Genomic DNA, 26,780 nt, shown 5'->3' with positions numbered 1-26,780 from the left:
GCAAATCTTTTACGGAAAGGAAGAGGCAAGTTCTAAACTCTTCCGCTAGGGGGCGCTGGCTGGCTACCCCAGGGCTGCTCTTGAAAAAACTGGTATCCTTTCAGAGGTGGGAAGACACTGCCAAGGATGGGAAAGGTGGGTAAACTGGGCCTGCCCTGTTTCTAAGAACACTGTCTCGGGCTGGTTGCTGACTTTACAGACTTTGTTCAACTGACTGAAAATCTAGGATTCCAGGAACACCTCAATATGCTGTCAACTAATACACATGTATGTACACATATACCATATATTTATGCATCTTCTATATGTGATATAGGGTCTTGCTAAGTAGCGCAGGCTGGCCACAGATTCACAGTTCTTTTGCCTTAGACCCCCAGGTACTGGGGTTACAAGCATGTATCATCTTGGCTCATTCAATATGGTGGGGTTTTTGTTTTTGTTTTGAGACAGGGTTTCTCTGTGTAGCCCTTGCTGTCCTGGAACTCACTCTGTAGACCAGGCTGGCCTCAAACTCAAAGATCCGCCTGCCTCTGCCTCCTGAGTGCTGGGATTAAAGGCGTGTGCCACCACCGCCCGGCTTTAATTCAGTATGTTTAAAAAGATTTATTTGTGTGTGTCTGAGTGAGTTTGTGTGCACCATGTAAGCACAGGTGCTCTTGGAGGCCGGAAGAGGGCATTGGATCCCCTGGAACTGAAGTTACAGGTGACTGTGAGCCACTGTGTGGGGGCTAGGAACACCCCAGCTCTCTGCAAACTCAGAGCCTGGAGCCTTCTCTTGAGCCCCTAATTCGATTTTTTCTCCCCAAGATGGGGTTTCTCTGTGTAGCCCTAGCTGTCCTGGAACTCACTCTGTAGACCAGGCTGGCCTTGAACTCAGAAATCCACCCGCCTTTGTCTCTTGAGTGCCCCAGTTTGATATTTTTGATTGTAGAAACCCAACACACCACATATGCAGACCATCAGTTTGTGAAAGTCTTTCCTATTTGAGGGCTGGGATGTGGCTAGTTGGGAGAGTGTTGGTCGGCCACACGCGAAGCCTTGAATTCAGTCTCCAACACTGCACACACTCCAGACATGGGGTTATGTATCTGTAATGCCAACACTGGAAAAGTAGAGACAGAAGGATCTGAAGTACATGTCACCCTCAGCAAATAGTGGGCTTGGTTTTTGGTTTTTGGTTTTATTTGGGGTGGTGGGGTTGGGGGTGGCTGCATATATTATCCTGGAGAAGAAATCCATATAATAATCTAATGAAAGGACTTTAAATTGACGTGTGTGTGTGTGTGTGTGTGTGTGTGTGTGTGTGTGTGCGCACATACATGTACTACAGCGTGTAGGGAGAAGTCAGGTGACCACTTTCAGGAGTTGGTTCCAGGGATGGAACTCGAGTGGTCTCGGCTTTTGTGGTTAGTGCTTTCATGCTCTGAGCTTTGTTGCTGGCCTCTAACTAAAGGATTGCTTTCCTTTCTTCTTTCTTTTTTTTAGTCAGGGCCTCACTGTGAGCTCTGGCTAGCCTGGAACCCATTCTGTAGCCCAGGCTGGCCCGGAAATCACAGAGTTCTGCCTGCCTCTGCCTCCAGAGTGCTGGGGTTACAGGTGTGCGCCACCACTGCCGCCGCCGCCGCCGCCGCCGCCGCCGCCACGTTCCCTTGGCTGTCCTGATCGTGCTGGTGGTTCTGGGCTGTTAACAGGGACCTGTCACCTTCTCGCTGGCTTTTCTTGACGTGAATGAAGGCAAGGGGCAGATTGCTCTGGTCGCAGAGTTGCCCGTCCTCCAGGAAGTCCCCAGTACCACTTCACCCCAGGGCAGAAGTCTCCTCTGGGCGTCTCCATCTTAGCCATGACCTTCTCCTGAGCTTCCCAGGATCACTCACTCTGGGCTGTCACTGGTCTGTCTCTCCACTAAACTGCGGACCTAGGAGATGGGGACAGAAACTAAATAACTCTTCCTCTTCCTCCTCCTCCTTCCTCCTTCTCTTCCCTTCTCTTTACCACTTCCCCCTTTTCTTTGTAGCCCATGCCTGGTCTGGAATTCTCTCTGTAGGTCAGGTTAACCTCAAACTTTCCATCCTCCTGCTTCAGATGTCCCAGTGTGATTATAGGCAGGTGCCACCCCGCTCAGCTTCTGTTTTATCATGGCCCCGCAGCCCCCGGAACAGAAACCGAGCAATGGCTGTTTGTTTGTTACATAAGTAAAGACTCGATTCCAAGGTGTGCACTATTATTCCGCACTACAGGACTACAGGTAATTTGAGAGGACTGTCCAAATCGTACAGTAGTGAAAAACCAATAGGGATTTGAATCTGGGCAGCTTGACTCCCTATGCTGTGTTCTTAGCCAACATGCCAAATGACTGGTGGGCTGAACACCAGCTTTCCACGAAACCGATGTCTGCCTGCTCAGCCTTTTCTTCTAGAAATCTCGGGGAGAGCATGCAGTCGGGTGGGGAGGGTTAGGACTGTGGGGACAAGGGAGAGGTGCCAGAACAACCAGACCCCGGGCTGATTTGAGGGTGAGATTGGGGGAGTCTGGAGGGGCTTCTCTAGACCCATAGGGGGCAGCCGGAGATGGCAGCCAGAGATGCGGGGGCGGAGAAAGGGTGGGGACCGGCCCCGCGGGGGGCGATGCGGTAGCTGCAGCGGCGGCCGAAGGAGTTTCCCACAATGCAGCGCGGCGCGCTGTCCCCGGTGCTGATGCTCAGCGCTGCCCCGGAGCCTCCACCTCGCCCGCCTCCCGCCCTCTCTCCCCCGGGCCCGGGCTCAGCGCCTCGCCATGGCTCAGCTCGGCCGGGTCCTGCCCCAGAGCCGTCTGGGGGCCTGGCCGCGGCGCTCGACAGCAGCCTGCGGGCCGCCGTGGCGTTCAAGGCGGAGGGTCAGCGTTGCTACCGAGAGAAGAAGTTCCGAGAAGCCATCGGCAAGTACCACCGGGCACTGCTGCAGCTGAAGGCAGCTCAGGGGGCCCGCCCTGGCGGCCTGCCCGCCCCCTCCTCCGGACCCGCCGCCAGCCCGGGGCCAGCCCGGCTCAGCGAGGAGCAGCGGCGCCTGGTGGAGAACACAGAGGTTGAATGTTACGACTCCCTCACCGGTACGGGGCCGTCGGGGGAGAGAAGGGGGACACAGAGGACACGGGTGAGACGGGTGGGTGGTAAGGGGCAATCAGGAGGCCTTAGGGCCTGAGGGTGGTGGCTGGAGGCTGAAGGAATCAGGGCTGTAGTCTGACGGGGGAGACTTCAGAACTTAATGAGAACAAGAGTTGGGAGTAGATGAACAGGGCTTCTGGGATGGAGGAAGCAAGCGCTTTAGCCTTGGTCTTCAGAGCCCCACTCTCCTGACTTATTCTCCCCTGTCTCCCACGCGTGACCTAAGGTTAGAAAGGCTTACTCTGCACGGCTATTTGGTTCTTGGTCCCTCATTTCTGCAATTGTTTGGGAAACCTCCAGCTAATTGCTTTAGACTTGCCTGCCCTGCGCCCTCTAGCGGCGGCGCAGATCGAGTCTAGACTAGCGAGCTCTCAGATTGGCGTCCCCTGGTGGCCGGAGCAATCCCTTCAGCCCAGGGGAAGCGGCCGGGTTACTTGGGGTTCAGGCAGTGTCTGAGAGCACAGGGTCTCCGCACCCCCGCAGCTTGCCTCCTGCAGTCGGAGCTGGTGAACTATGAGCGTGTGCGCGAGTACTGTCTCAAGGTGCTGGAGAAACAGCAGGGCAACTTCAAGGCCACCTATCGCGCCGGCATTGCCTTCTACCACCTGGGTGACTACGCGCGTGCGCTGCGCTACCTGCAGGAGGCCCGAAGCCGGGAGCCCACAGGTGAGTGGCAGGGGGCGGGGCGGGGCGGGGCGGGGCCAGGGGTTAGAGCAGAGGAAACCCGAGGCAGGAGGAGCAGGGCAGGGCAGAACTACCCCAGGGAGGTGCTGTGCTCAGCTCTGGACAACCTCTCTCCAGTCACCCAAGACTCTTCACACACCCATCCATCATCCATCCACCTTCACCAAAGGTCTCCTCACGCTCGTCCTCTGACATTCACCCAGCCAGTTCTAATCTTTGCAGTACTGGGAACTGAGCCCAGGGCCTCCTGAGCGCCAGGCAAACGCTCCACCGACTAGCTACATCCCCATCTCAGCGTCTGCTCACCTATGACTGCCTTGACTACTTCCGGCCCACACTCCCTCCCGGTCAGTCAGCTGCTCCTCGGCCACCTCCTGCCCTCCACTCGTGCTCAGACCTCTTGTTCTCCGCCCTTGAGGAGATCACTCAGGGTACCCACGTGTAGACATGACACACGTCGAGGAGGAGGAGGAGGGGGAGGAGGAGGAGGAGGGGGAGGAGGAGGAAGGGAACACAGCAGGTGCTGAATGCAGGGCTGTGGGATCAGAGAGGCAAGATTAGCTTTCCCGGGAAGTGGTTCGGTGAGAACAGTTGTCACTGGGGGTGCGTGGAGGTGTGACAGGAGCCTCTCCTGGTAGGGTGCTGCACGCGTGAGGCAGGAAGTGTGAAATGTCTCTGAGTGGCTGGAGACAGCCGAGGTGCTGAGGGTGGAGCCACTGACTGTGAGCCGAGGTCGAGAGGCCATTGCCCCGTCTCAGGACACCCAGGTAACGTTCAGGTACCTCCCCTGCAGACACCAACGTTCTCCGCTACATCCAGCTGACCCAGCTGAAGATGAACCGCTGCAGCCTCCCGCGGGAAGACAGCAACAGTGGGGCTGGAGGCCCAGCTCGCAGCGATGTCCTGGGCTGAGGTCAAAGGGCAGCCTCTGCCTTGTTCCCTCCGACCTCAGCAGGCGACTCCCCTTGGCCCATGTGTTTACTTACTGGTAAAGCGCCCTCACTGGTGTCTGTCTCCTTGTGTGGTGTTATTGTGGGAACGAAGCAGGGGCCCCATGCCGGGCTCTCTTTCTCAGAAATCCAGAGGTCTGGGGAGGAAGTGTGGGGTGTAAGGGTGTCCCATTGTGGCCCAGGCTGGGGAAGCATACACAGCCAAGCTTGGTAGGGGGCAGGGGTTACCTTTAATGTTGCCTTTTGTGCCAAATCCCCCACAATGTCCTGTCCCTGAGTATCCCTGCCCACCCTCTCCCACAGCAGGTAGGGCTCGGAGCTCCACCCCCTGGGGTACAAAGGAATAAATTAAGTGTCCTCCCCTCCCCCCTTCCCCAATAAATAGAGTGAGTATCCTGCCCAGGGCCTCCCCCACCTTGGGGCATGGTGGGCTGTGGCGGGGCCTGGGGCGCTACATTCATGGCTGCCCAGGCGGGTGGTGGTGGGCAGGTCTCAGTGAGAGCCATAGGTCCCACACAGGGGCACTGTGTTGTCCTGGCTCTGGCCCTCCATGTCCATGTCCAGCAGTGTGGGCTGCGCACTGGGGGGGCCAGGGCTCTCTGGAGTGTCTGGCCTGCTGGGAGGCGAGATGCTGAATGTCCGGCCAAAGGAGACCAGTTTCCAGGGGTCCAGACGGGGGCGGCTGGCAGCTGGCCGGGGTCTTGGGGCAAAGGTGAGGGTGGTGGGACGGCCAGGGAACTCCAGGGGCCTGCGACGGGTGGGGAACAAGGCCTGAGGGTCGGGCAGTCGAGGGAAATCAAGGGGGTCCCGAGGACCTAGGGAAAGAGGATCACATGGATGAGGGGTTGGGTAAAGGCCATTTCTAAGCCGACACCCGACCTCGGAAGATCTCGCCGTGCCTGTTTCCTAGTAAGGCCATAGCCATTAGGAGCCCTGCACTTGGACCTTGAATAGGTCCTCACAGCTTCCAACCGCTCATTCATCTGGAAGATGGTCTTCTTGGGTTTTTGCAACAGGCTAGCCTGGAACTCTATGTAGCAGAGAATGACCTTAAACTCCTCCTGAATTTTCTGCCTCCGCCCCCAGTGCTGGGGTTTCAGGTGTGTGTGCAAACACCCAGCTTTCTGTGGTGCTGGGAACCAAACCCTGCATGTTAGGCCATCACTCTACCAAAGGAGCTACATCCCCAGCTCAGTTTTCCCCGCTTTGGGACAGGGTCTCATGTAGCCAAGGCTAGTCTCAAACCTAGTATGTAGACCAGGATGACCTGAATGCTGGCTTCACTGGTGTGTGCCACCAGTTCGTGCCTTCATCTCTGATCAAAACCTTGCCGGGGCAGAGAGATTCAAATCTGACCACAGTATCTGTACAACAGAGCCCGGCACTGGCAGGGCACGGTGATTCCTGACCTTGCCGTCGTCATATTGGTAGAGACAAGTGGACAGAAGATAGTGCTGACAGCTACCTATGCTTCCAGTCGCCATCAAGTCACCTACCCGGCCCCTGTAGGCATTATCCTGTCCCCTCCAATTTACCTTCTCAGGCATCTCAAGCCCCACAACGCCCCCAGCAATGAGGGCAGAGGACGCAGACGCTCCTTCCCCATGCTCCAAAGGAGACACAGGCAGTGGCCTGTGAAGGGTGGCTTGTGCAGTCCTCACTCACCGTGGCGAGTGAGCTCCAGAGGCTCTCGCTGCCTCAGCGCCCCGTCCGATGGTGTCCGCCTGTGTCCCCGGCTCACAGCGTGCGCGGCCGTGACGTGGGTGGGCGTGAGCGATTGGCGGGGGTCCTTCTTGAAGCTCTCCAGCTCCACGTCCACAAGGGGGTTAGTGCTGGGTGAGGACGCGGGGGGAGAGGGCGGCGGGGAGGGCACGGCGGGCGCAGCCTCGTCGCTGTCGGAGCGCAACAAGGAACGCGTCGAGTTGCAATCTGACACAGAAGACAGGGACACCAGGGTGGCCGAGGGCGCCAGGCCCAGGCCGGGGGCTGTGTCCTCGTGGCGACTCCCGGGGCGCCCGGTCGGGCTTAGACCCCGAGGGAAGCGGCCAGGACGCGGGAAGAAGAGGCCGTCCAGCCAGCGCCGCTGCTCCTCACCGTCCCCGGCACGCGCCTCGGCCACATTGGCGCCCAGGCCCACGGCGCCCAGGAGCGTGGCGCAGCCCAGCAGCGCCAGGTCGCAGCGCCTACGAGCTCCGTGTCCTGGCCGGGAGGGGGTCGCAGCCGGCGGCTCCCAGGGCGCCTGCGCGCAAGGAGAGGGCTCGGCGGGTAGAGGCACCTTGAGGTAGGACGGGGTGGAGTAGGGGGAAGGGGGCACGCTGTTGCCTTCATCTGCCTCCGCAAACTCTTCTGCAACCGGAGAGGTCCATCACTCGGCTGACCCCGCCTTTCCTCACCTTCCCCCAGAACTGGTGGCAAGGACTTCCCCAGTGACCTCCGAAAACAAGACCCCCCCCCCACTCCCCAGATGCCACTAAGTGGCATCTTCAAATCTCTCTCCCCAAAGCCTTGCTTCTGAAAATGAGCGCCAACCCCCAGCAGGGAAGTTGCGGCTGCTCTTCTGGGCATTGTCTTACCTAGGCCTGGGTGATGTCCCGCCACTCCCCCGAGCACCCACACTCTCTTACCCATCTCATTGAGGCTCGCAAAGCCTGGGGCCATGGGGGTGTGCTTGGGGGATTTGCCCAGGTTTGGGGCGCTTGAGGACCACTGCTTGCTTCCTTCCCCCAGGGCCTTGAGCCTGCAGAGGGCACAGGGAGATGGGGTCAGGGCACAGGTCCGGCAGCCACAGGGGCAGGCGGGCTGCTGGACACCCACCCATACCTCTCCTCTCCTCCAGCCCGCTCCTTCTGCAAAGTGGAACTGGGGCCCCATGTCCTGCCCTTCTTCTTGCCCCCAACCAGTTCTTCTTTCTTTGGTGGCCCACTTCGGCTCCATGTCCCGCTGCCACTGCTGCCGCCACAGTCCATGGGGGTCACTGGGTGGAGACAAGCGACACATGAGGCAGCCCAGGGGGCCTTTCTGCTCCCCCTGCTGTAAAGCCTTCCCCAATGCTCCACTGCTATCAGGGCCCCAACCCAACAAGGCAACTGGATCCTCTCTCAGTGCTCCCCCCACTCCTGAACCCCTGTCCTCACTCCGCTACCCAGGCCTCAGCCTCATTCTGGTTAGCACGGCCCTGAGCTCTACAGACTGTGGTTCTCTTCCCCCATGCTTCTGAATTCACCTGGTTCTCCTAGCTCCTATCGTGTGGCTCTCTGGTGGAAAGAGGCCTGATTCCCACCACATCGTCCCCTGATCTTCACATCCATGCCATGCACCCACCCACTTGCATACACATAAAGAAGTAACTGTAATAAAAACAACAACTTATAGACTACGCTGGAAGACAAGGTGAGACTGTCTTACAACAAAAACAAAAGGCTGAGGATGAAGCGCAGTTTGTAGAGTGTTTGCCTCTTACACACGAAGCCCTGGGTTTGCCCTCCAGCACCACATAAACTGGGCATGGTGGCACGTGCCTATAATTCAGAACCAGGGAGGTGAAGGAGAGAGGACCAGGAGTTCAAGAGTTCAAGGTCATCCTTAGCTATACAGTAAGTTCCAGGCCAGCCTGGGCTACATGAGACCCTGAGGCAGGCAACTGAAGGGACAAGTTTAGCAGTTTGGGATCACATCTGATTGGGTTCTGCACACCCCCTCGTACTGATGCACCCGCAGCCCTGCGCCTTCACCTGCATGTATTATGCACCCCCCCCAAACCCCCTGCGCCTTCACCTGCATGTATTATGCACCTAGCAACCCAGACCCCCAGACCCCCAACCTATGCCAGGCTACATGTACTTCCTATCTTTAAATGGCATAGACATCTCCACCCCTGGCCACAATCAAATCTGGATGGTTCCCATTCAAGTGTGCCCCCAAGTATCTGGGTACATGAAGAACAGAACGGCTGATCCAGCATGAACTGGCTTTAGGTAAAATTTATCCTCAAGTCAACTTTGAAGGTAAGTCCCCCATTTCCCATCTTATGCCTATGCATAACTGGACATAGGCATAACTATACACCCACAAATTCATACACCCACAAATTCATACACACACACAGCACCAAGGGCAAAGCTCATTTGTGGAATACATGCTTTATACACATGAGGCCTTGGGCACTGCCAAATATTAAAAAAAAAATCAGGGCTGGAGAGACAGCTCAGGGGTTAGGAACACTTGCTGCCCTCTCAGAGGACCCGGGTTTGGGTGTCAGCACCCACAAGACAGCTTAAGGCCATCTGTAACTCCAGTTCCAGGGGGAAATCTCACTCCCTCTTCTGGCTTCTGCAGGAACTGCATGCACGTGGCAAAACACCCATCCACAAGAAAAAAAAAATAACATCTTTTTTAAAATAATAAAATGTAAAAAAAACCAGGTTCTTTGTGTCTCCAGGGCTGTATGTTCTGGCCCCGCACCCCCTTTCCATAGACTGTTTCTCCCCTTACTTGCTCTACCAAGCTGGCCTCTAGACTGGATCCATGCCACTCTCGTCCCTAGCCTGGTCTTTGCTGGCCCTCCTGCCAGGGGCACCGTTCCCCCGCCCTGGGGGGGCATACTCATTCTTTACCACTACAGGCCCTGTCAGACCTCACCTCAGGCCCCCAGATGTGTGGCCTCAGCCTCTCTGTGACACCCACTTTCCTGGGCTGAGGATGCCCAGAATGCTGCTAAACTTCTGTTTCTAGGTGTGCAAGAGTGGTTCTGGGAGAGATGAGCATGAAAGGACAGGGTAGAGGATCCACCTTCTTCCATGACGGGGAGTGTGGGGGTGTGGGGGTGTGGGGCGCTACTCCAGGCCCAAACACAACAAAGAGACGGAGGGGTCCTGCTTGGGGACTTGAGTCCTCTTGACTTTGGACACGGGTGTGATGTAGAACTGCACTTCCTGTGCCTTCAGCTTGCAGAATGGTCGTCTACCCCAGGGTCTATAACTCTGGCCAAACCCTCTTAAATATATGGTCATAAAGTCTACTGATGTAATCTCTATGGGGAACCCTGATACACTCCCCACCTCTCTATTTTTGGTGCTGAGGACAGACTATAAGGCCTCGTACTGTGCTAAGTACAGGATACTCCCAGCACCAATGTCTTATCCTCCACTCCCTTCCTAGAAATGACACTGGTTATTGATATATTTGTTACCTGTTGCCCCGATGAGAACCAGGAATGCCAGCAATGTCCTGAGAGGGCTTGCTGACCCACTGTGCGGACCTTGTGTATACTCACAGCGAATGGCCCTCAACCGGGGGATGATGCTGGGGCTGGCAGGAGGGCTGGCCCCATCGGATCCTTTCCTCTTGTCCAGGGTGGGAGAGGCCTGGACGGTGATCTTATGTTCAAATCCTGAAGGAATAAAGAGGCATTCCTAAGTAAACGGTATCGCGGTACACAAAGAGAAACTCCCTCTGCAGAGGTAGAGAGAAGGGCAGCAGAGGGCATGGGGCACCATCACTGCTAATGCACTGGACCTCGAAGGTCCCAGACCCATCAGCACCAGAGCAGCTGGAACTCTCTTGGAAATGGAGATTCTCAGGCTCTTCACTTAGGGAGGTTCAAAATCTAACTGTGTCTGACCAAGAATCCAGGCCTGGGAGTCCACCACAGCAGCAGTTAAGTTCTACATGACCAGGGGGCGCTTGGGGCAACGGAGCGAGTGAAGTTTAATATTTACTTGAGACTAAGTTTAAGGAAGCTACCACATTTGGTTGTCGGAGGCACTGGAGCATGCTGGACAGACTAGCCAGGTGGGTCTACTTTCATCAACTTCTTGCTTTTTATAAAATCGTACTATACATAAAAAATATATGAATATCTGCAGTGCCTGTAGTGATATTTTGTTTGTGCTCCAACAAAAAAAGCTTGCCTGGAGATCAGAGTGCGGAGCTAAGCCACTAGTTAGCCATAGAGGCCGGGCAGTGACGGCACACACCTTTAATCCCAGCACTTGGGATCTCATGCCTTTGATCCCAGCACTTGGGAGGAGGAAAGAGAAAGTGATATGGCTGGGTGGAGTGAGGAAGTGATAAGGCAGGGTGGAGACAGGAGCTTGGCCCCTTTCAGTCTCGATTCCTAGAGGTAAGAAGTCTTTCTAGCGGCTGGCTGCTCTGCTTCTCTAATCTTTCAGCTTTCACCCTGATATCTGACTCTGGGATTTTATTATTAAGACCAATTAGAATTCATGCTACAAGTGCCAGGGGAATATGTGCAAGCCCAGGACCTTTGCATGCTAGGCAAGTACCTAACCATTGAACTACATGCCCAGGCCTCCAGATCAATTTGGAGGGTGGTGGTGCTGGGGATGTAACCCAGGGCTTTGCGCCTGTTAGGATGTTAGGCAAGTGCTCTACCACTGAACCACGCCCCCAGGCCCTCTCTGAGCCCAAACCCCAGAACTGGTTTAGTTTCTGGATAAGGTCTTGCTATGTGGCTCAGACTGGCCCTGAACACTACTTCCCAAGCTGTCCTCATATCAATCATCTGCCTCTGCGTCCCCAGTGCTGGTGTTATAGGCAGGCACCATCATGCCTGACCTGGAAACTTAACACCCAGACCAAGATGTGCTATAAATATAAAACACATTGGATCTCAATGATTCAGTGTGAAAACAAGAAAGTAACATCTTGTGGGTTTTGGTATCGCTTATATAGATATATTGGGCTGAATAAAACAGTTCTGTCCCACCGTTTCTTTATGTCGTGATTTGAGACAGGGTCATATGTAGCCTAAACTGATTTCGAATTTGTTATGCAGGAAGATGATCTTGAACTCCTAATCCTCCTGCCTCCACCATGCCTGGCTTCTTTTCACGTTTTCATCGTGGCTGCCAGAATGTTATGCACGTGGGCTATATCTCCACTGGCCGGTGCTGTGTCCAGCCTGGCTCTGTGATTTTTAACTTCAGTCACATGGGTGTCAGGTAGGGAATCAGTCTTTTGTTTTCTTTTTGAGACAGAGTCTCAACCCTTAAGCAGGGTGGCCCAGCCTGGCTTTGAGCTCGTGGTGGTCCTCCTGCCTCAAGTCTCAGGATGGATGCTGGGATGACAGGTGTGAGCCCCCAGCCCCAGCTTTTTGGGTCATATTCTCTATGTGTTACATTTGCAACAGAAAGAAAGAGAAAAAAAGAGAAAACCACTTTAAGGTGCTGAGGTTTAGCTCGGTGGAAAAACAAACTTGCCTAGCATGTACGATGCCCTGGCTCAGATAACTGTTCAAACAAATCAAGCAACCCTCTGTGGAGACATAGCCCCCCAGAAGGTTCTGGGGGGCGCTCAGGGGACCGGGTGGTACCGGAGGGCAGGCTGATGTGGCTGCTGCCTTCCCGCAGCTTGAGCAAGCGGCTGCGCTTGAAGTTGCCCTTGCGTTTGCGGACCCTGGGCTTCTCCTGGCTCAGTTGGCTCATGAGCAGGTGCAGCTCGCGTTCTACGATGTCCATCTCTCGCTCTGCCAGCTCCTGCTCCCGTCGCCGCAACTGCTCCTCCTGAAAACGCTGCTCCTGCGCGGCTCGCAGGAGCTCCTCTTCCCGGCTGCGCAACTCCTGGAGGGAGGGGCGGGTCTGAGGGCGGGGCCTGGCTGCTGGGGCCCGTCCTGGTCCCAGGACAGTTGGGTCTTGTGGACACCAGGCTTTGGGTTCACACTCCAGTCCACCAGGTTTTACTAGCTAAGGTGAGAGTCAGGGCAGGGGACTGAGTCAGCGCCAAAAGGGGTGCTTTTTCTTCTTTCTTGCTTGCTTTGTTTTTTGAGACAAGGGTTTCATGTAACCTAGGCTGGTCCCCACCTCTCTACCTAGTGGAGCGCAACATGCACCACCATGCCGGCTTCGTGCTGCGCTGTGCTGGAACCCAGGGTTTTGAGTGTACTAGGCAAGCCCTCTGCACCCGAGCTATATCCTAACCCCCTTTCCAGCTCTCAGCTCTCCAGTTTAAGTAAACTGTCCTTTGGTAAACAAGCACCCACAAAAGCAGAGTAGTGGGAAACTTCAAATAAGCCCCAAAGCAGACAACAGCACCCCTACCCCCCATCTCATGTCATCTCATGTCAACAGTCACCTACACCTTGCAAGTTCGTCCCTCTTCTCTTCTTGACCCTCTCAAGTTTTGCTAGCGTACTTAGAGCCAATCCCAGACAGCATGCAGGATCACCTGAAAGCCCTTCAGCACACGGGGCCTTTTTCTTATTAGTCCACCAACAGGAAGCTGTCTTTTCTTAGCATGCAAAAACACGCTGCATGGACCCCAAAGGGGTGGGGGTTTCAGGGAACCGGGATTCTGAGCTGCTCAAGGCCTCAGAGCCGGGATCCTGCTCCACCCCACCCTTGTCGCCTGCCTTTACCTTCTCCTTGGTCCGAAGGTCATCGAACATGTGCTGGATCTCCAGCTTCCAGTCTTCCTGCAGCGAGTGGAAGGACTCCAGTGGCATCTGGAACAGGGCTGACTGTTCAATGACTTCCAGCTGCTTCAGGATGCTGCCAAAATCTGGTCGCCCATGAGGGTCTGGGTCCCAGCATTCTGGGGTGGGGAGGGGAGGGGGAGGGGAAGGAAATGGGGTGAGAGTCAGCATTGACACTCAAGGCTTAGCTAAGTTCCTGTCAACATGCCATGGGAAACAATGGGGAGGGATCCAGGGTCAGACAGGAACCAGTGTCAGATGCCCTCAGGTGCTCACATGGGTCTGGGAGCCATGGAGGCAATGATGGGGATGACATCCATAGGCCCCCTGTGTTCCAGCGCCTGCTCCCCCATTCCTAAACCCACTGGAATGCAAGGACGGCATAAAGGGGAGAGGTGTGGCCCATGGGACCCTGTCCCCAAAGCTGAGCCTACCCTCTCCACGGGGCCCTGGCTCACCCTCCAGTAGGCGGGCAAAGGGCTCGGGGCAGGTGGAGGGGATGGGTAGAGTCAGCTTGTTCATAGCCACACCGTAAGCCACGGCCAAGGCGTCGATTTCTCGGTAGGGGACCTCCCCGGTCAGCAGCTCCCAGAGCAGCACCCCGAAGCTGCAAGCGGGGAGAGGGAGGATGATGGCACAGCCCACCCCAGTTGTCTCTGGTGCTCCAGCCCTCCCTTGCCCTACTTCCAGCCCAGCTGGTAAGGCCACAAGAGCCTAATTTGACCTCATCTATGTGTCTGTCTATCTATCTATCTATTTTTTTTAAGAGACAGAGTCCCTGTAGTCCTAGCTGGCCTGGAACTCACTATGTCAACCAGCCTGGCCTCGAACTCAGAGATCCACCTGCTGAGTGCTGGGATTGAAAGAGAGCACACTGCACCAGAGCCACATTTTTAATGAAGTCATCACTTACTTGTCTCTTTGAAAACTGCTTTATTGGGGGGGGGGCTTGGCTCACACATGGAGGTCAGAGGACAACTTGCAGGAGCTGGTTCTCTCCTCCCATATAGGTCCCAGGGATTGAACTCGGGTTGTCAATCTCGGCAGCAAACATCTTTACCCACTGAGGGTTGACTCTAGGACCTCAGACGTACTAGGCAAGCACTCCGACACTGAGCTGGCCACAGCCCCAGCATCCGTCTCAGCAGAGCAGCAGACTCCGCCTCTTCTTCCTCCACCTCCAATGCAACATGGTCTCACCACAGCCAAGGCTGACCTAGAGCTCACTGGACAGCCATGGAGACCCCAAACTTAAAGAACTGGAAGCACAGATGCTGAGCACCGACCTGATGACCTTGCAGTGTTACCTCTAAACAGCCAGGCTCTTCCAAACCTCTGGCCTTTGTATACGCTGTCGCTTTGGTCAAGAACACTTGTCCCTTCGTGTATGTTAACTTTGTCCTTCATGTCTCAACTGAGGTTTCCCTCCACCCTGCCAGAAAGCCTTCCTTGACCCCTTACCTGTGTCCCTGCAGGTTTAGCTGTCAACACAAGTTACGATTATTTCCCATGTATAAAGCACTTATTCCAGACCAGGCACTGTGCTAGGCAGGCTTAGTCACCCTTACAAAGCGTCAAGGCAGGAGGCACTGGCATGATCCCATCTTGCCATCCTTAATGGCAAGGGGTACCTCCTTCCCCCTCCTTCCTTCTGGTTGGAATGTGGGTATAAAGCCTGGAACTCAAGCAGCCATTCTCGTTTTCAAAAGGGGGTAGCATGAGGCCCCACCCCCATGTCCCTGGAAACCTTTCGGGGTAAGTTTTGATTGTTACTCTGACTGAGGAGTGCTACTGATATCTGATGGCTGGGAGACATGGCCACCTGGTGGCCTGACCTGTGACACTACCACCTAACTCAGGAACCCAGCCAGAAGGTGCCTGTGAGGCTGGGGCACCGTATCACCAGGGCTTTCCAAAGGTTTGGCAACACATACAAAGGTGGCTAGACCTGCACCAAACAGAGGCTATGCTAGAGAGCCAGTGTGCCCTCCTGTCTGATTTGGCTCTGCCCCAAACACATTACTTGGTGCCTTGAAGACCTTGCAACCTAACTGGTAACTGACAGTCAGTGGAGACCCCAGGGTGTGGCTCCAGCGAGACCATGTATTTATAACTGTCCCAACGGCTGGCACTCACTGCACCTAAGAGTCACACCCAGGGTGTCCCTCAGCCACAGGTTCCTTCCTCAGCCCCTTCTTGTTCTGCTGCAGCTCCACATTCTGGAACTCTCACCCTAGCATCTCCTTTGTGGTACCCCGATTGTATAGCTGGCTCCTTGTCCCCTAGAACTCAGCTCACCACAGTGGTCCTGCGACACAGAGGTGCTTCCATGTCCACCCCTACATCTTCACACACAAATACTTTCCTCATCTTTACAATTATTTCACAATTCTCTTTTCTTTCTTTTTTTTTTTTTTTCAAAAGACAAGGTCTCACTATGTATCTGGCCTGGAACAGGCTATGTAGACGATGCTGGTCTACACTTACATAGATCCATCTACCTGCCTGTGTAGCCTGATGCTAAGATTAAAGGTGTGCAATACTATACCTAGCAATTCTTTAGAGGTTTTGTGTTGTGTTTGTGACTGTTCTTGTATGGGCCTGTATGCACATGTGTGTGCACAGGGAGGCCTGGGGGAAACCTCAGCTGTCATTCTCAGGAGCTGCCCACCTGGGTTTTTTGTTTGCTTTGTTATTTTTGTTTGTTTTTGAAACAGAGTCTCTCTCTATATAGTCCTGGAACTCACTCTGTAGACCAGGCTGGCCTCGAATTCAGAGATCTGCCTGCCTCTGCTTCCCAAGTGCTGGGATTAAGGGCGTGCGCCACCGTGCTCGGGGTCCTGGTTTTGTTTTTCGAGATAGGGTCTTTCACTGAGATCTGCAGCTCATGGATCAGGTTAGACTGCAAGCCACAGGGACCCCTGTCTGTCTCCCCAGTGCTGCTGGGGTTACCAGCATATCTACACGGCCAGCTTTCAAGTGAGTGCTGGGGGTCAAACTCGGCTGTCATGCTTGCATGAAAAACATTTTACTGAGTGAACTGTCTTCTCAGGCCCCCACTTTACAGTTTTCTTTTAATTTCTTGCTACTAACCCTGAGGGTTGTGTTACTGAGGATTGTACTTAGGGCACTGCAGCAAGCTATGCAAAGTAGGCTCTCCCTGAGCCACACCCCAGCCCCTCACTGGGGGATTCTAGACAGGGGCTCTACCACTGAGCCACACCCCAGCCCCTCACTGGGGGATTCTAGACAGGGGCTCTCCCTGAGCCACACCCCAGCCCCTCACTGGGGGATTCTAGACAGGGGCTCTACCACTGAGCCACACCCCAGCCCCTCACTGGGGGATTCTAGGCAGGGGCTCTACCACTGAGCCACACCCCCAGCCCCTCCCTGGGGGATTCTAGGCAGGGGCTCTACCTCTGAGCCACACCCCCAGCCCCACACTGGGGGATTCTAGGCAGGGGCTCTACCTCTGAGCCACACCCCCAGCCCCACACTGGGGGATTCTAGGCAGGGGCTCCACCACTGAGCCACACCCCCAGCCCCTCACTGGGGATTCTAGACAGGGGCTCTACCACTGAGCCACACCCCAGCCCCTCACTGGGGGATTCTAGGCAGGGGCTCTACCACTGAGCCACACCCCAGCCCCTCACTGGGGGATTCTAGGCAGGGGCTCTACCACTGAGCCACACCCCAGCCCCTCACTGGGGGATTCTAGGCAGGGGCTCTACCACTGAGCCACACCCCAGCCCCTCACTGGGGGATTCTAGGCAGGGGTTCTACCACTGAGCCACACCCCCAACCCCTCACTGAAGGATTCTAGGCAGGGGCTCTACCACTGAACCACACTCCCAGCCCCTCACTGGAGGATTCCAACTTGTGCTCTACCACTGAGCCACATTCACTAACCTTTTTTTATTTTGATTTTGAGACAAGCTCCCACTAAGTTGCCCAGGTGGGCATTGGACTTGCAATTATCCTGCCTCAGCCTCCTGAGTAGATGGGATATTAGACCTATGCTACCAGGCAGGGTTCTCTGTTTGCTGATGGTTGTGTCCCAAGACAGCTGTGTAGCTAGAAGAATGAATGGCTGCGTCCGGTCCTCACCTTCCCAATTCAATGGCTGTGGTAGATGATGTTTAAGGAGCCCTTTAGTGCTAACATCTATTTCTTCTGAAATTTTTATTCAGGTGCAAATCCTTCCTCAGGACCTGCCTCAGTCGCAGGAACACTAAACTGCTTGACCACTGGTCTCCCACAGATGTCCCTCCCACCGGCTCCTCCTCCCGCCTCCCTGAGGACACCCGCCAGCCTCTCAGCACCTCCAGACATCGCTGCTTTTGGAGAAGAGGGAGAGGCGGATAACCTCGGGGGCCATCCAGGCGTAGGTCCCCGCGGCACTCATTTTGGTCGTCTTGTGCCACTCTCGGGCAAGGCCGAAGTCTGTGATCTTGAGCACCGTGTCAGCGAGGTTATGGTTCTCAATGGCCTCCAGGATCAGGACTGCGGGTTGGAAGAAGGGTGAGTCACCAAGACCTGCCAGGCTGTAGGTGTCCCAGTCCTCTGCCTTCCTCTTCCCCTTCAATAGCTTACAGGTCCACTCGGCACAGTCCCTTCCTGCCACCAGTTCCTTCCGGACACCAGAAGTGCCTCCTTGCTTCTAACCCTCAGGTGGCCGAAAAAAAGAGAGGGGATGAAGAGACGGCTCAGCCATTAGGAGTGTGTACTGTCCGCATCACCCCCTGGCTCCAGCTTGCTGGGGTCCTTCTCTAAGTCTGATGCCCTCATGCCCAGCCCCCCAGGCCAGCTGGTCTCTCCTCAGCCCCTCAGGCTGGAGCATCCCACCAGCAGGAAGCTGGCATCCTCCTCCAGCGCTCCAGCTGCTCTGGGACCAGAGTGTCCGCAGAACACAGAGCGCTTGCCTGCACTGTCTGGCTCCTCGGCAGACTGGCAGAAGCTCTCTGTGGACCCTAGCCCACACCCCCTGGTGGCCTTCCCGCTGCTCTCTTCTGCAAAAGTCCTCTTCTAGCTTGTACCTAGAGCTGGGCTGCCTTCCCTGAGTTCCTGAAGCAGCCTCAGCACGCAGGCAGCGCCTCCATTTCTGCTTGAGTCACCGAGTGCGTGCTGCTGTGGACCAAGCAGAGCCATCCCCTCCCTCAGCAGAGGCTACAGGAAAAGATGATGGGGGCGGGGCAGATGCAAGAACCTTGAACCTGGCTGCAGTACTGTCTGTGTTTTTCTTGGTGGCTCTTCCAGCCCTGCACAGTACCAGGTCCTGTTACCCTCAGGATCCCCTAAAGAGGCTCCTTCATGACACTTGGGACTGGGGCCATGACAGCTAAGAAAGTAGGGTTATCAGCTCCGAAAGGGCGGTCATTCCCACTCAGCACCCCAAAGTGCCTCGAACTCTTCACCAGGTTTTCACACATGGAACTGAGTGAGATGGTGTGTCAGAAGTGGACTCACTCTAGGATCAGAACACACATCTCTGCACACGTGATGCTAAAAAAAAGTCTTTCCCAGACCCCTTTGTTTTTCCAGGTTGTTGAAAACTGGTTACAATCTGTTGATTATATATATTATATAAACATATATGCTGTGGAATAATCTTTCTGTACACTGTGAGAATATATGTCACTATGATTGGTTTAATAAACAAGCTGACTGACCAAAAAAAAAAAAAAAAAAGAGTGTGTACTGTTTTTGCAGAGGACCTGAATTGGATTCCCATCACCCTCATGAGACAGCTTACAACCACCTGTAACTTCAACTCCAGAGGTTCTGATGGATTCCACAGAAACCTGCACTCATACACACACATATTCATACACACACACACACACACACACACACACACACACACACACACATTTAAAAATAACTGTTGGGGCTGGAGAGATGGCTCAGGGGTTAAGAGCATGCACTGATCCTGTAGAGGACCCACACAACTACCTGGAACCCTAGCTTCAGAGGATCCAACACCCTCTTCTGGCCTCTGCATTCATGTGTATAAACTCACATATACACATAATTTAAAACACACACACACACACACACACACACACACACACACACCTTTAAAGGAAAAGGCAGACACTGTTGGGTGTGGTGGCACATGCCTATAATCCCAGAACTTGGGAGCCTGAGGCAGGAGGATAATATGTTGGAGGCCAACCTGAACTATATAGCAAGACTTCGTTTCAAAATACCGAAAGAATGAAATGAACACGACAGGTCAGTTCCAAGCCTAGCCTGCAAGAAGGCCCTGGTACAGTCTTGGCCTCTAGAACTGCTGTTGCCACCATGATACCATGCTTTCAGTACCCGCTGGTCCAAAGGAGACAGGAAGCCATGGGAGCAGAATCCTCCTACCCAAGCCCCGTAAACCACTTTGCCCCTGTGTAGCTATAGGAGCAGCAAGCAGCTGATTTACACGCTTGAGTCTCGGGGTGGTTTGCTACGCAGCATCACTGTGGTCAGTACTGACTGACACATCCAAGCATACCGACTGGGCATGGGCCAGGGAGTCATGGGCACACGGTCACTGTACCCATGTGTACTCTCTGAATGCCAGGCACAGAAGATGAGGACCACTCAGCCCGCAATTCTAGGGGCTTAAGGTTGCAGTTGGTAACATGGCAACAAGCTTACAAAAAGTTGAGTGGATTCAAACAAACATGAAAATATAAACCAACAGGTAGAAAGCAATTGCCAAGGGGTGAGCACTGAAGGCAAAGGGAGGATCCTCACATTCCTGGCTTAAGTATGACCCACTTGAGGGCGGGGAACATACTGGCCCCATTTGCTGTGGAACCCTCCTGCACCTGATCTGGCCTTGTCAATACCAAATGCAATAATGAGGCCATCGATTTAAAAAATAAAGATGATGGGGGTGGAATGGGGCTCAGCAAGGATGGGAGAGCTAGGGAGGTGAAGTTTTCCCAGTTGTATAAATCTAGCTCACAGCACACCAGAATGACCCAGAATGGATGAAAGTAACGTCTCATCTATGAGGACTATCTGGGAAAGAAACCATCATGTCTTGGTGCTTGGAGTGGGCCTAACTTACTAGCGGCTCCATTAATGTTTGCTGATGCCCTGAGATGCTTTTTGGTCTAGATACATTTCTAGGGACCCTTCCTGTCTACTTGGCCCATTGCTGATTCAACCAACCAATCAGTTTTGTAGAACCCGTTGATTGGCAGGGCAGCCTGGTAGCTTTTATATCAGCCACACTTCCCAACCCTTTCATCAGTCCAGTTTGCCTTGGAGAACCAGCAGCATTTCAACAGTGGTTTTCAGTTGAGTGACTTGTCCCACTCCATCCCCATCTCTGCGGGACATAAGGCAGTGTTTGGAGACATTTTTGGTTTTGATAGTTGGGAGCAGGGATGCAGAATACTAATGACCTCTTGTGGATAGAGGCCTGAGACGCCACTAAACAACCTAAAATGCACAGGACAACCCTCCCACCAATGACAGACCACGAATGTTAATAGTGACAGGCTTGTGAAACCCTGGCCCCAACTAAGCTAGGTTCTGTTTATTTCTGCCTGATAGACGACTCTGATGCCATGATCAGGTGGGAGGTATCATGAGGACAGGGCTCTGCAAGTGGCAGTGAACACGGGGCCTGTCGTAGTTCACGGATACACACTCATTGACCCACTGCGACTATAGCCAGAAAGACAGTCTATTTTTCAACCTTTCTGAGCCTCCTTTTTCTTCTTAATAGAGCCAAAGCCCCCCTCCCCTGCCCTGACAGTTTATTGCCACCCCTACTTGCCCCATGCACAGTGCCATCTGGTGTCCCTTGCCATTTCCAACCACCTGGGCTTGGCCTCACAAGGTTCAGCTGAAGAGAGGATACCACTTACTGTTGATGGACTTGAGGTCCCGGTGAATGATGGGCACAGGGGCATCATTGTGAAGATAGTTCATGCCCCGAGCCACCTGCACGGCCCAGTTGACCAGCACATGAGGAGGCACGCGGCGACCTGCCAGCACCCTGCTCAATGCACCTCCCCGAGCATACTCCATCACCAGGCAGAGGTTTGGGGGGCTGAGGCAGGCGCCCCTCAGGGCAATGATGTTGGGGTGCTGAAGGGCTCCGAAGAGCCGGGCCTCCTGGCGCACCTGCTCTGCTGTCACTGCCGGGTCCCGCTCAGGGTCCAGCCGGGCGGCCTTGACCGCTACTTCCTCGCCGCGCCATAGGGCCCGATAGACCTTGCCAAAGCCCCCCACACCGATGATCTCCTCCAACTGCAGCTCGTGGAAGGGGATCTCCTGGGGCAGCTGGAGGCCTGTGGGTGCGGCGGGTGCGGCGGGGGCCACGTAGTTGCTGGGGAAGACGCCCACACGGCCGCTCGGCAGCTGCCCCGTCCACCAGCCCTCATCTCCGGACACCGCACAGTCCTGGGAAAGCACCTGGACGCGGTCGCCTCTCCGCAGGGTCAGCTCCTCGTCGCCCACCGCCTCGTAGTCGAAGACGGCGGTCCACACCGGCCCCGCGGGGGTCGCGCCCCACTCTCTGGCCGCCGCCCCCTCCTCCTCCTCCATGGGGGAGGGGCCGGGGGCTGCGGGAGGCCGCTTCACGCAGGCTGCCCGCGGGATGCTGAGCGCGGGGCGGGGAGGCCGGGCTGGGAGGCAGTCCCTGCAGACCCCGGGGGCCTCCTGGGGACCATGGCTGGCGGAGGGCCTCCGCCGGAACCGGGGTGCGGGAAAAAAAAAAAAAAAAAAAACCCAAAAACCTTTTCAAAGGACAGGAGCGTCCCCTGGGCTTCGGCTGTGCAGGAGAGGCGACAGGTTCACCCGTCACCACAGATGTCAGGGCGCAAGGAGGGCCGGGTTGAGCGGGGCCCGCCGGCGGAGGCCGCGGCCGAGGGCAGCCAGCGGCCGCCCCTCCCCGCGCCTCTCACCCCGCGCAGCTCCACCGGCGGTCCCCGGCTCCGCATCCCCAGCCACGACCGCAGGGCCGGGCGGGGATGGCGGCGCCCCGGGGGGCGGCCGCCCCGGGATGGGGTGGCGCGCCCCTCGGCCTCCTCACGCGAGGAACGGGCGGGTGGCCCCCATCCTCCTCAGCCGGCTCCCGGTCGGCCCCCCAAGTCCCTCTCCCCCCCCGGGGCTCTTGGCGGTGTCCAGTGACGTGTCGCGGCCGCCGCCGCGATGCCGCCTGGGAGATGTAGTCCCAGCTGTGAGGCCTTGGGTTCGTCCCGGGCCACACAACTCTGCGGCCTTAGACCCTGTCTCCTAGAAGGCACCAACGCTTCCCACAGACCCTGCAGGAGCCCGGCTCGGGCTGGGGTTGACGGTGACTGACACGTCCAGCCAAGAGAAACGTAGGAACTGAATGAATGGCGATTACGGCCCGGAACTCCTAAAGCGGTTCGATTAAGGTTCGCGGGATAGATAGTCTCTTGGGGCCCTAACTGGAAATGCATGCTGGGAAATGTAGTCCGTTCTTGGAACATTGCGCTGCAGGAAACCTCATGCTTCAGGGAGGTAGAGGTGGCTGTTGGAAGTTTGGGCTCCAGGCTTGTCTGGTACCTCTGTGGGCAAGGGGTGTCTGGCCGGCAAGGTATTCTGTCCCGGAGATTTCACAGCCACATCTGCTTGCCTCACTGGCTCTTAGATCACCTGTCTCTGCAGTCAGAACTTGTCCAGACCCCCCTGTCTCTTATAGTGAGTGAGCTTCAGTTTGGGGGATTGCGCCGAAGGTTTTGTTCAAATGATGTCATTAAATCTTCACGAAGAGCCTCGTTTACAGGTGACCCAGAGACACGAAGTCGCTTGTCCAAGATTGCTAAATTATGAATGGCAAAGCAAGAATCAAAGGCAGTTAAAAAAACAACAAACAAATCATCAAAACAAACTGCCACTGATTTTATTTTTAAATTCTCTCTCCCTCCCTCTTTCCCCCTCCCGTGTGTGTGTGTGTGTGTGTGTGTGTGTGTGTGTGTGTGTGTGTGTGTACATTCATGTGCCCAAAGAGGGCATCGGATCTCCTAGACCTTCAGTCCCAGGCAGTTGTGAATCGCCCCATGTGGGAGCTGGGAACCCAAATTCAGGTTCTCTGCAAAAGCAGTATTTATTTGTTCTACAGCGCTGATCCGTCTTTGCAGCCCCTACATTAGTAATTGAGATTCTGGAGTTAGCTGAGTTCACTTGTGGGACAGGCAAAGAATGGACTGTCTGAGGGAGACAAAAGAGTGTGTGTGTGGGGGGTCGTTATTGAGGCAGGCTCTGTGTTGGGAGTCTGTTCAAGGTATTTTATAAGACTGCTGGGTCCTCCCATCTTATCATCCTGCCTAGATATGTGTCCCTGAGCAGGCCGTTTCTGCCTAGCCTTTCTCACGAGAAAGGAAGCTACCCCGGCAGGAAGCCCATTTCTGCTTTCTCTACCTGCCTATGCGTTTTCTAACTTTTCCCCAGCACCATGTGTATAAAACGCCTCCTTTCCACGTATGGACTTCACAGACTGAGTCGTGTGGAATGTCAGTGGCTTGTTCAAGAACCATAAACATTAAGGGGCGGGATTCTGGGTCTTTCCAGTTTGATGCTCCTAGTCTGAAGCTCTGGAGAGAGGAGGGAAGAGGAGACTTTTAATAGGTTAATTAATTAATTGATTGATTTTAATTAACCTCATGGCTGCGTTCTGATAGACTGCTGCTGAAAGATCACAGGAAGTGACACAACTCATGTAGTTGGCTAAGATGTCTCCTGGCTGTCACTCAGGGAAACCAGTGCTCCATCAAGAATGCTTGTTGGCTGGGGAGACGCTCAAGCAAGAGTTTGACTCCAGAGCCCACATGGTGGAAGAAGAGAACTGACTCCTGCAACTTGTCCTCTTCTACGTGTGCATTTTGGTTGGCATTGAACACACACTTGCACAGACACACACACACACACATGCACAGACATACACATTTGTGCCCATGTGCGTGCATACACATACACAGATTTTTTTATTTTTTTGAGACAGGGTCTCTGTAGCCTAGCCCTGGCTGTCCTGGAAATTGCTGTGTAGACCAGGCTGGGCTCAAACTCAAGAGATCTGCCTGTTTCTGTCTTCTGAGTGCTGGGATTGAAGGCTTGGCCACCATGCCCAGTTACAAATCTTTTATTCTAAGACTGGCCCTTTAACTGTGAGCTGCTTGCCCATGATGCCTTAGGACATTAACGTCTTATGAAAACTGCCCAATAGCCAACATGCTGGGGTAGGCTGACATTGTTAGTCTGTTTACTAACCCTCAGGGGTGATTCACAGTCAATGAAACTGGGTGGTTGGAACAGGCTGTCTCCAAGCAGGGACCTAGGCTTGAGGAAAGGAACCTTGCTTGGTTTTAGATCTTAGTGGATCCTTTCATGGGAATGGGGTGGATAGGGATGGAATTTGTCAATTCCATAGATCTCTTTTGCTCTATCACTGAGCCAACTCTCAACCCCTCTCTGGTGGGTTCTAGACAAGGGTTTTGTTGCTGAGCCACACCTCCAACCCCTCATTGGGGGATTCTAGGCAGGGGCTCTACCACTGAGTCATATCCCCAGCCCCTCACTGGGGGATTCTAGGCAGAGACTCTACCACTGAGCCACACTCCCAGTCCCACACTGGGGGATTCTAGTCAGGGGCTCTACCACTGAGCCACACCCCAGCCCCTCACTGGGGGACTCTAGGCAGGGGCTCTACCACTGAGCCACACCCCAGCCCCTCACTGGGGGATTCTAGGCAGGGGCTCTACCACTGAGCCACACTCCCAGCCCCTCACTGGGAGATTCTAGGCAGGGGCTCTACCACTGAGCCACACCCTAGCCCCTCACTGGGGGATTCTAGGCAGGGGCTCTACCACTGAGCCACACCCAGTCCCTCACTAGTGGATTACAGGCATGTGTTCCACCACCAAGCTTTATCCCAGCCTTCCTTTGTTTAATTTATTATGCTCTGTTGCAGTGGTTCTCGGCCTCCCTAATGCTGTGACCCTTTAATCCAGTTCCGCATGTTGTGGTGACCCCCAGCCATAAAATTATTTTTGTTGCTACTTCATAATTGTAATTTTGCTGCTGTTATGAGTCATAATGTAAATATTTTTGATGATAGAGATTTGTCAAAGGGGTCATGACCCACAAGTTGAGAACAGTGCACTGCTTTGTTCCTAATTTGTTAAGGGTTTTTCAGTTAAGAAGTTTTCTCTTGGTTAAGGCTTCTGTTGTTGCAATGAAACACCATGACCAAAAGCAAACTGGAGAGGACAGGGTTTTTTGGGATTACACTTCCACATTGTAGCCCATCATTGAGAGAAGCCAGGGCATGAAGGGAGGAAGGAAGGGAGCGAAAACAACAAATGCTGTGGTTGGAAGATGTTGGAGAGCCTACAAAACCCCCGGAATTAGAAGTACCGCGTACTCGATTACACTCCTAGGCACATAGCAGGGCTGAGAGAGGGCACACATGTACAGCGCTACTCATGAAAGCCAAATTGTGGGGCCAGCTGGCATGCCTGTCATGGGGGGATGGATAAGGAACATGTGCACCGTCCACATCATCACATGTATTCAGACGCAAAGAAGAAGAGAAATCATGCCGTTTTGGGGAAGTAGATGGAATGTCAGAAGCTCACTGACAGTAAACATGGCTTCATTCACACCTACACTGCAGGCTGGAGACCTGGCTTGATGGTGAAGAGTGCTTCCCAGCAACAAATCCTTGCTTCTAATCTATTAGAGACTGGTTTCAAATAGTAAAACCCTCCAGGTAGACATGGGGGCTCACACCTGTAATCCCAGCACTTGCCAGGCTGAGGCAGGAGATTTGCTGCAAGTTAGAGGCCAGCCTGAACTACATCGTGAGTTCGAGATTAGCCTGTGCTGGTGTATGAGATCCTGATTCAAGGAACAAAAATCTTCCTCTAAAAAAACAAGTTAAGGGGATGAAGAGATGGCTCAGTGGTTAAGAGCACTGGCTGATCTTCCAGAGGACCTGAGTTCAATTCCCAGCACCCACGTGGCAGCTTACAACTGTCTGTAACTCCAGTTCCAGGGGATCCACCACCCTCACACAGACACACATATAGAAAAGGCACCCATGCACATAAAATGAAATTTAGAATAAATTATAAAAAGGATAAAAGTAACAAGCCAAGTCTTTCTTTGTTAAAGCAAGCCCAGGAAGTTCTTAAAATAGGGATTCTTGAAATGCAGCAAAAACCCGAACTGTGTTATTTTAAGGTGAACCACTCAGAACCACGACCAAATCAAAAATAGGATCTGCCTGCCACCCAGACACTCCTCCCAGACACTCCTACAGACACTCCTCCCAGACAGACACTCCTCCCAGACAGACATTCCTCCCAGACAGACACTCCTCCCAGACAGACACTCCTCCCAGACACTCCTCCCAGCTCACCCAGCCTCAGCCCTTCTCTCCACAAAAACAAACGAGGGGCTGACTTCAGCCCCCTCTGCTCCATGTATTGGTGTAGGGGATGATACCCAGGGCCTTGTTCATGTCAGGGCTCCAGACCCTCCTTGTAGGATTCTAGGCAGGGCTCTACCACTGAGTCACACCCCAGCCCCTCACTGG

The 26,780-nt window shown here is 54.4% G+C and overlaps 2 protein-coding genes across 4 annotated transcripts; one reads left to right on the top strand and one right to left on the bottom strand.

The window, feature by feature from the left end:
- The first annotated feature begins 2,244 nt into the window (after nucleotides 1-2,244).
- Nucleotides 2,245-4,830, top strand: Ttc9b (tetratricopeptide repeat domain 9B). The gene is made up of 3 exons (XM_028855095.2): nucleotides 2,245-3,084; nucleotides 3,623-3,805; nucleotides 4,617-4,830. The coding sequence occupies exons 1-3, from the start codon at nucleotides 2,664-2,666 to the stop codon at nucleotides 4,733-4,735; spliced, it is 723 nt and encodes a 240-aa protein (XP_028710928.1). The 5' UTR covers nucleotides 2,245-2,663; the 3' UTR covers nucleotides 4,736-4,830.
- Nucleotides 4,611-22,310, bottom strand: Map3k10 (mitogen-activated protein kinase kinase kinase 10). 3 transcript variants are annotated; one of them, XR_005090363.1, is made up of 11 exons: nucleotides 21,082-22,290; nucleotides 17,527-17,707; nucleotides 13,639-13,811; nucleotides 13,148-13,323; nucleotides 12,107-12,353; nucleotides 10,046-10,162; nucleotides 7,594-7,747; nucleotides 7,398-7,510; nucleotides 6,439-7,119; nucleotides 5,189-5,588; nucleotides 4,611-4,910 (listed from the first exon to the last, which is right to left on the bottom strand). XR_005090363.1 is itself a non-coding variant. In XM_028855077.1 (10 exons), exons 1-10 carry the CDS (start codon nucleotides 21,761-21,763, stop codon nucleotides 5,266-5,268), a joined length of 2,823 nt encoding a protein of 940 aa, XP_028710910.1. In that variant the 5' UTR covers nucleotides 21,764-22,310; the 3' UTR covers nucleotides 4,981-5,265. The 3 variants fall into 3 exon arrangements, 2 of the variants coding, with proteins under 2 accessions (XP_028710910.1, XP_037056918.1); XM_028855077.1 differs by lacking the exon at nucleotides 4,611-4,910 and having other exon boundaries at nucleotides 4,981-5,588; nucleotides 13,663-13,811; nucleotides 21,082-22,310; XM_037201023.1 differs by lacking the exon at nucleotides 4,611-4,910 and having other exon boundaries at nucleotides 4,984-5,588.
- Between the last annotated feature and the right edge of the window lie 4,470 nt (nucleotides 22,311-26,780).

The sequence above is a fragment of the Peromyscus leucopus genome, chromosome 1 (genome assembly GCF_004664715.2).
Source record: "Peromyscus leucopus breed LL Stock chromosome 1, UCI_PerLeu_2.1, whole genome shotgun sequence".
Classification (NCBI taxonomy): domain Eukaryota; kingdom Metazoa; phylum Chordata; class Mammalia; order Rodentia; family Cricetidae; genus Peromyscus; species Peromyscus leucopus.
Note: the sequence above shows the minus strand (reverse complement) of the source record. Positions and strands in the feature narration are given on the sequence as shown.

Bases quoted from the DNA above. Each gene is read 5' to 3' on its own strand.
- Ttc9b (XM_028855095.2), top strand. From the start codon at position 2,664: ATGCAGCGCGGCGCGCTGTCCCCGGTGCTGATGCTCAGCGCTGCCCCG. The intron at 3,085-3,622 runs GTACGGGGCCGT...GCACCCCCGCAG, and splicing joins ATGTTACGACTCCCTCACCG to CTTGCCTCCTGCAGTCGGAG. The intron at 3,806-4,616 runs GTGAGTGGCAGG...CCTCCCCTGCAG, and splicing joins CCGAAGCCGGGAGCCCACAG to ACACCAACGTTCTCCGCTAC.
- Map3k10 (XM_037201023.1), bottom strand. From the start codon at position 21,763: ATGGAGGAGGAGGAGGGGGCGGCGGCCAGAGAGTGGGGCGCGACCCCC. The intron at 13,324-13,638 runs GTAGGCTCAGCT...TCCCCACCCCAG, and splicing joins GCCAGGGCCCCGTGGAGAGG to AATGCTGGGACCCAGACCCT. The intron at 7,511-7,593 runs GTATGGGTGGGT...TGCCCTCTGCAG, and splicing joins CGGGCTGGAGGAGAGGAGAG to GCTCAAGGCCCTGGGGGAAG.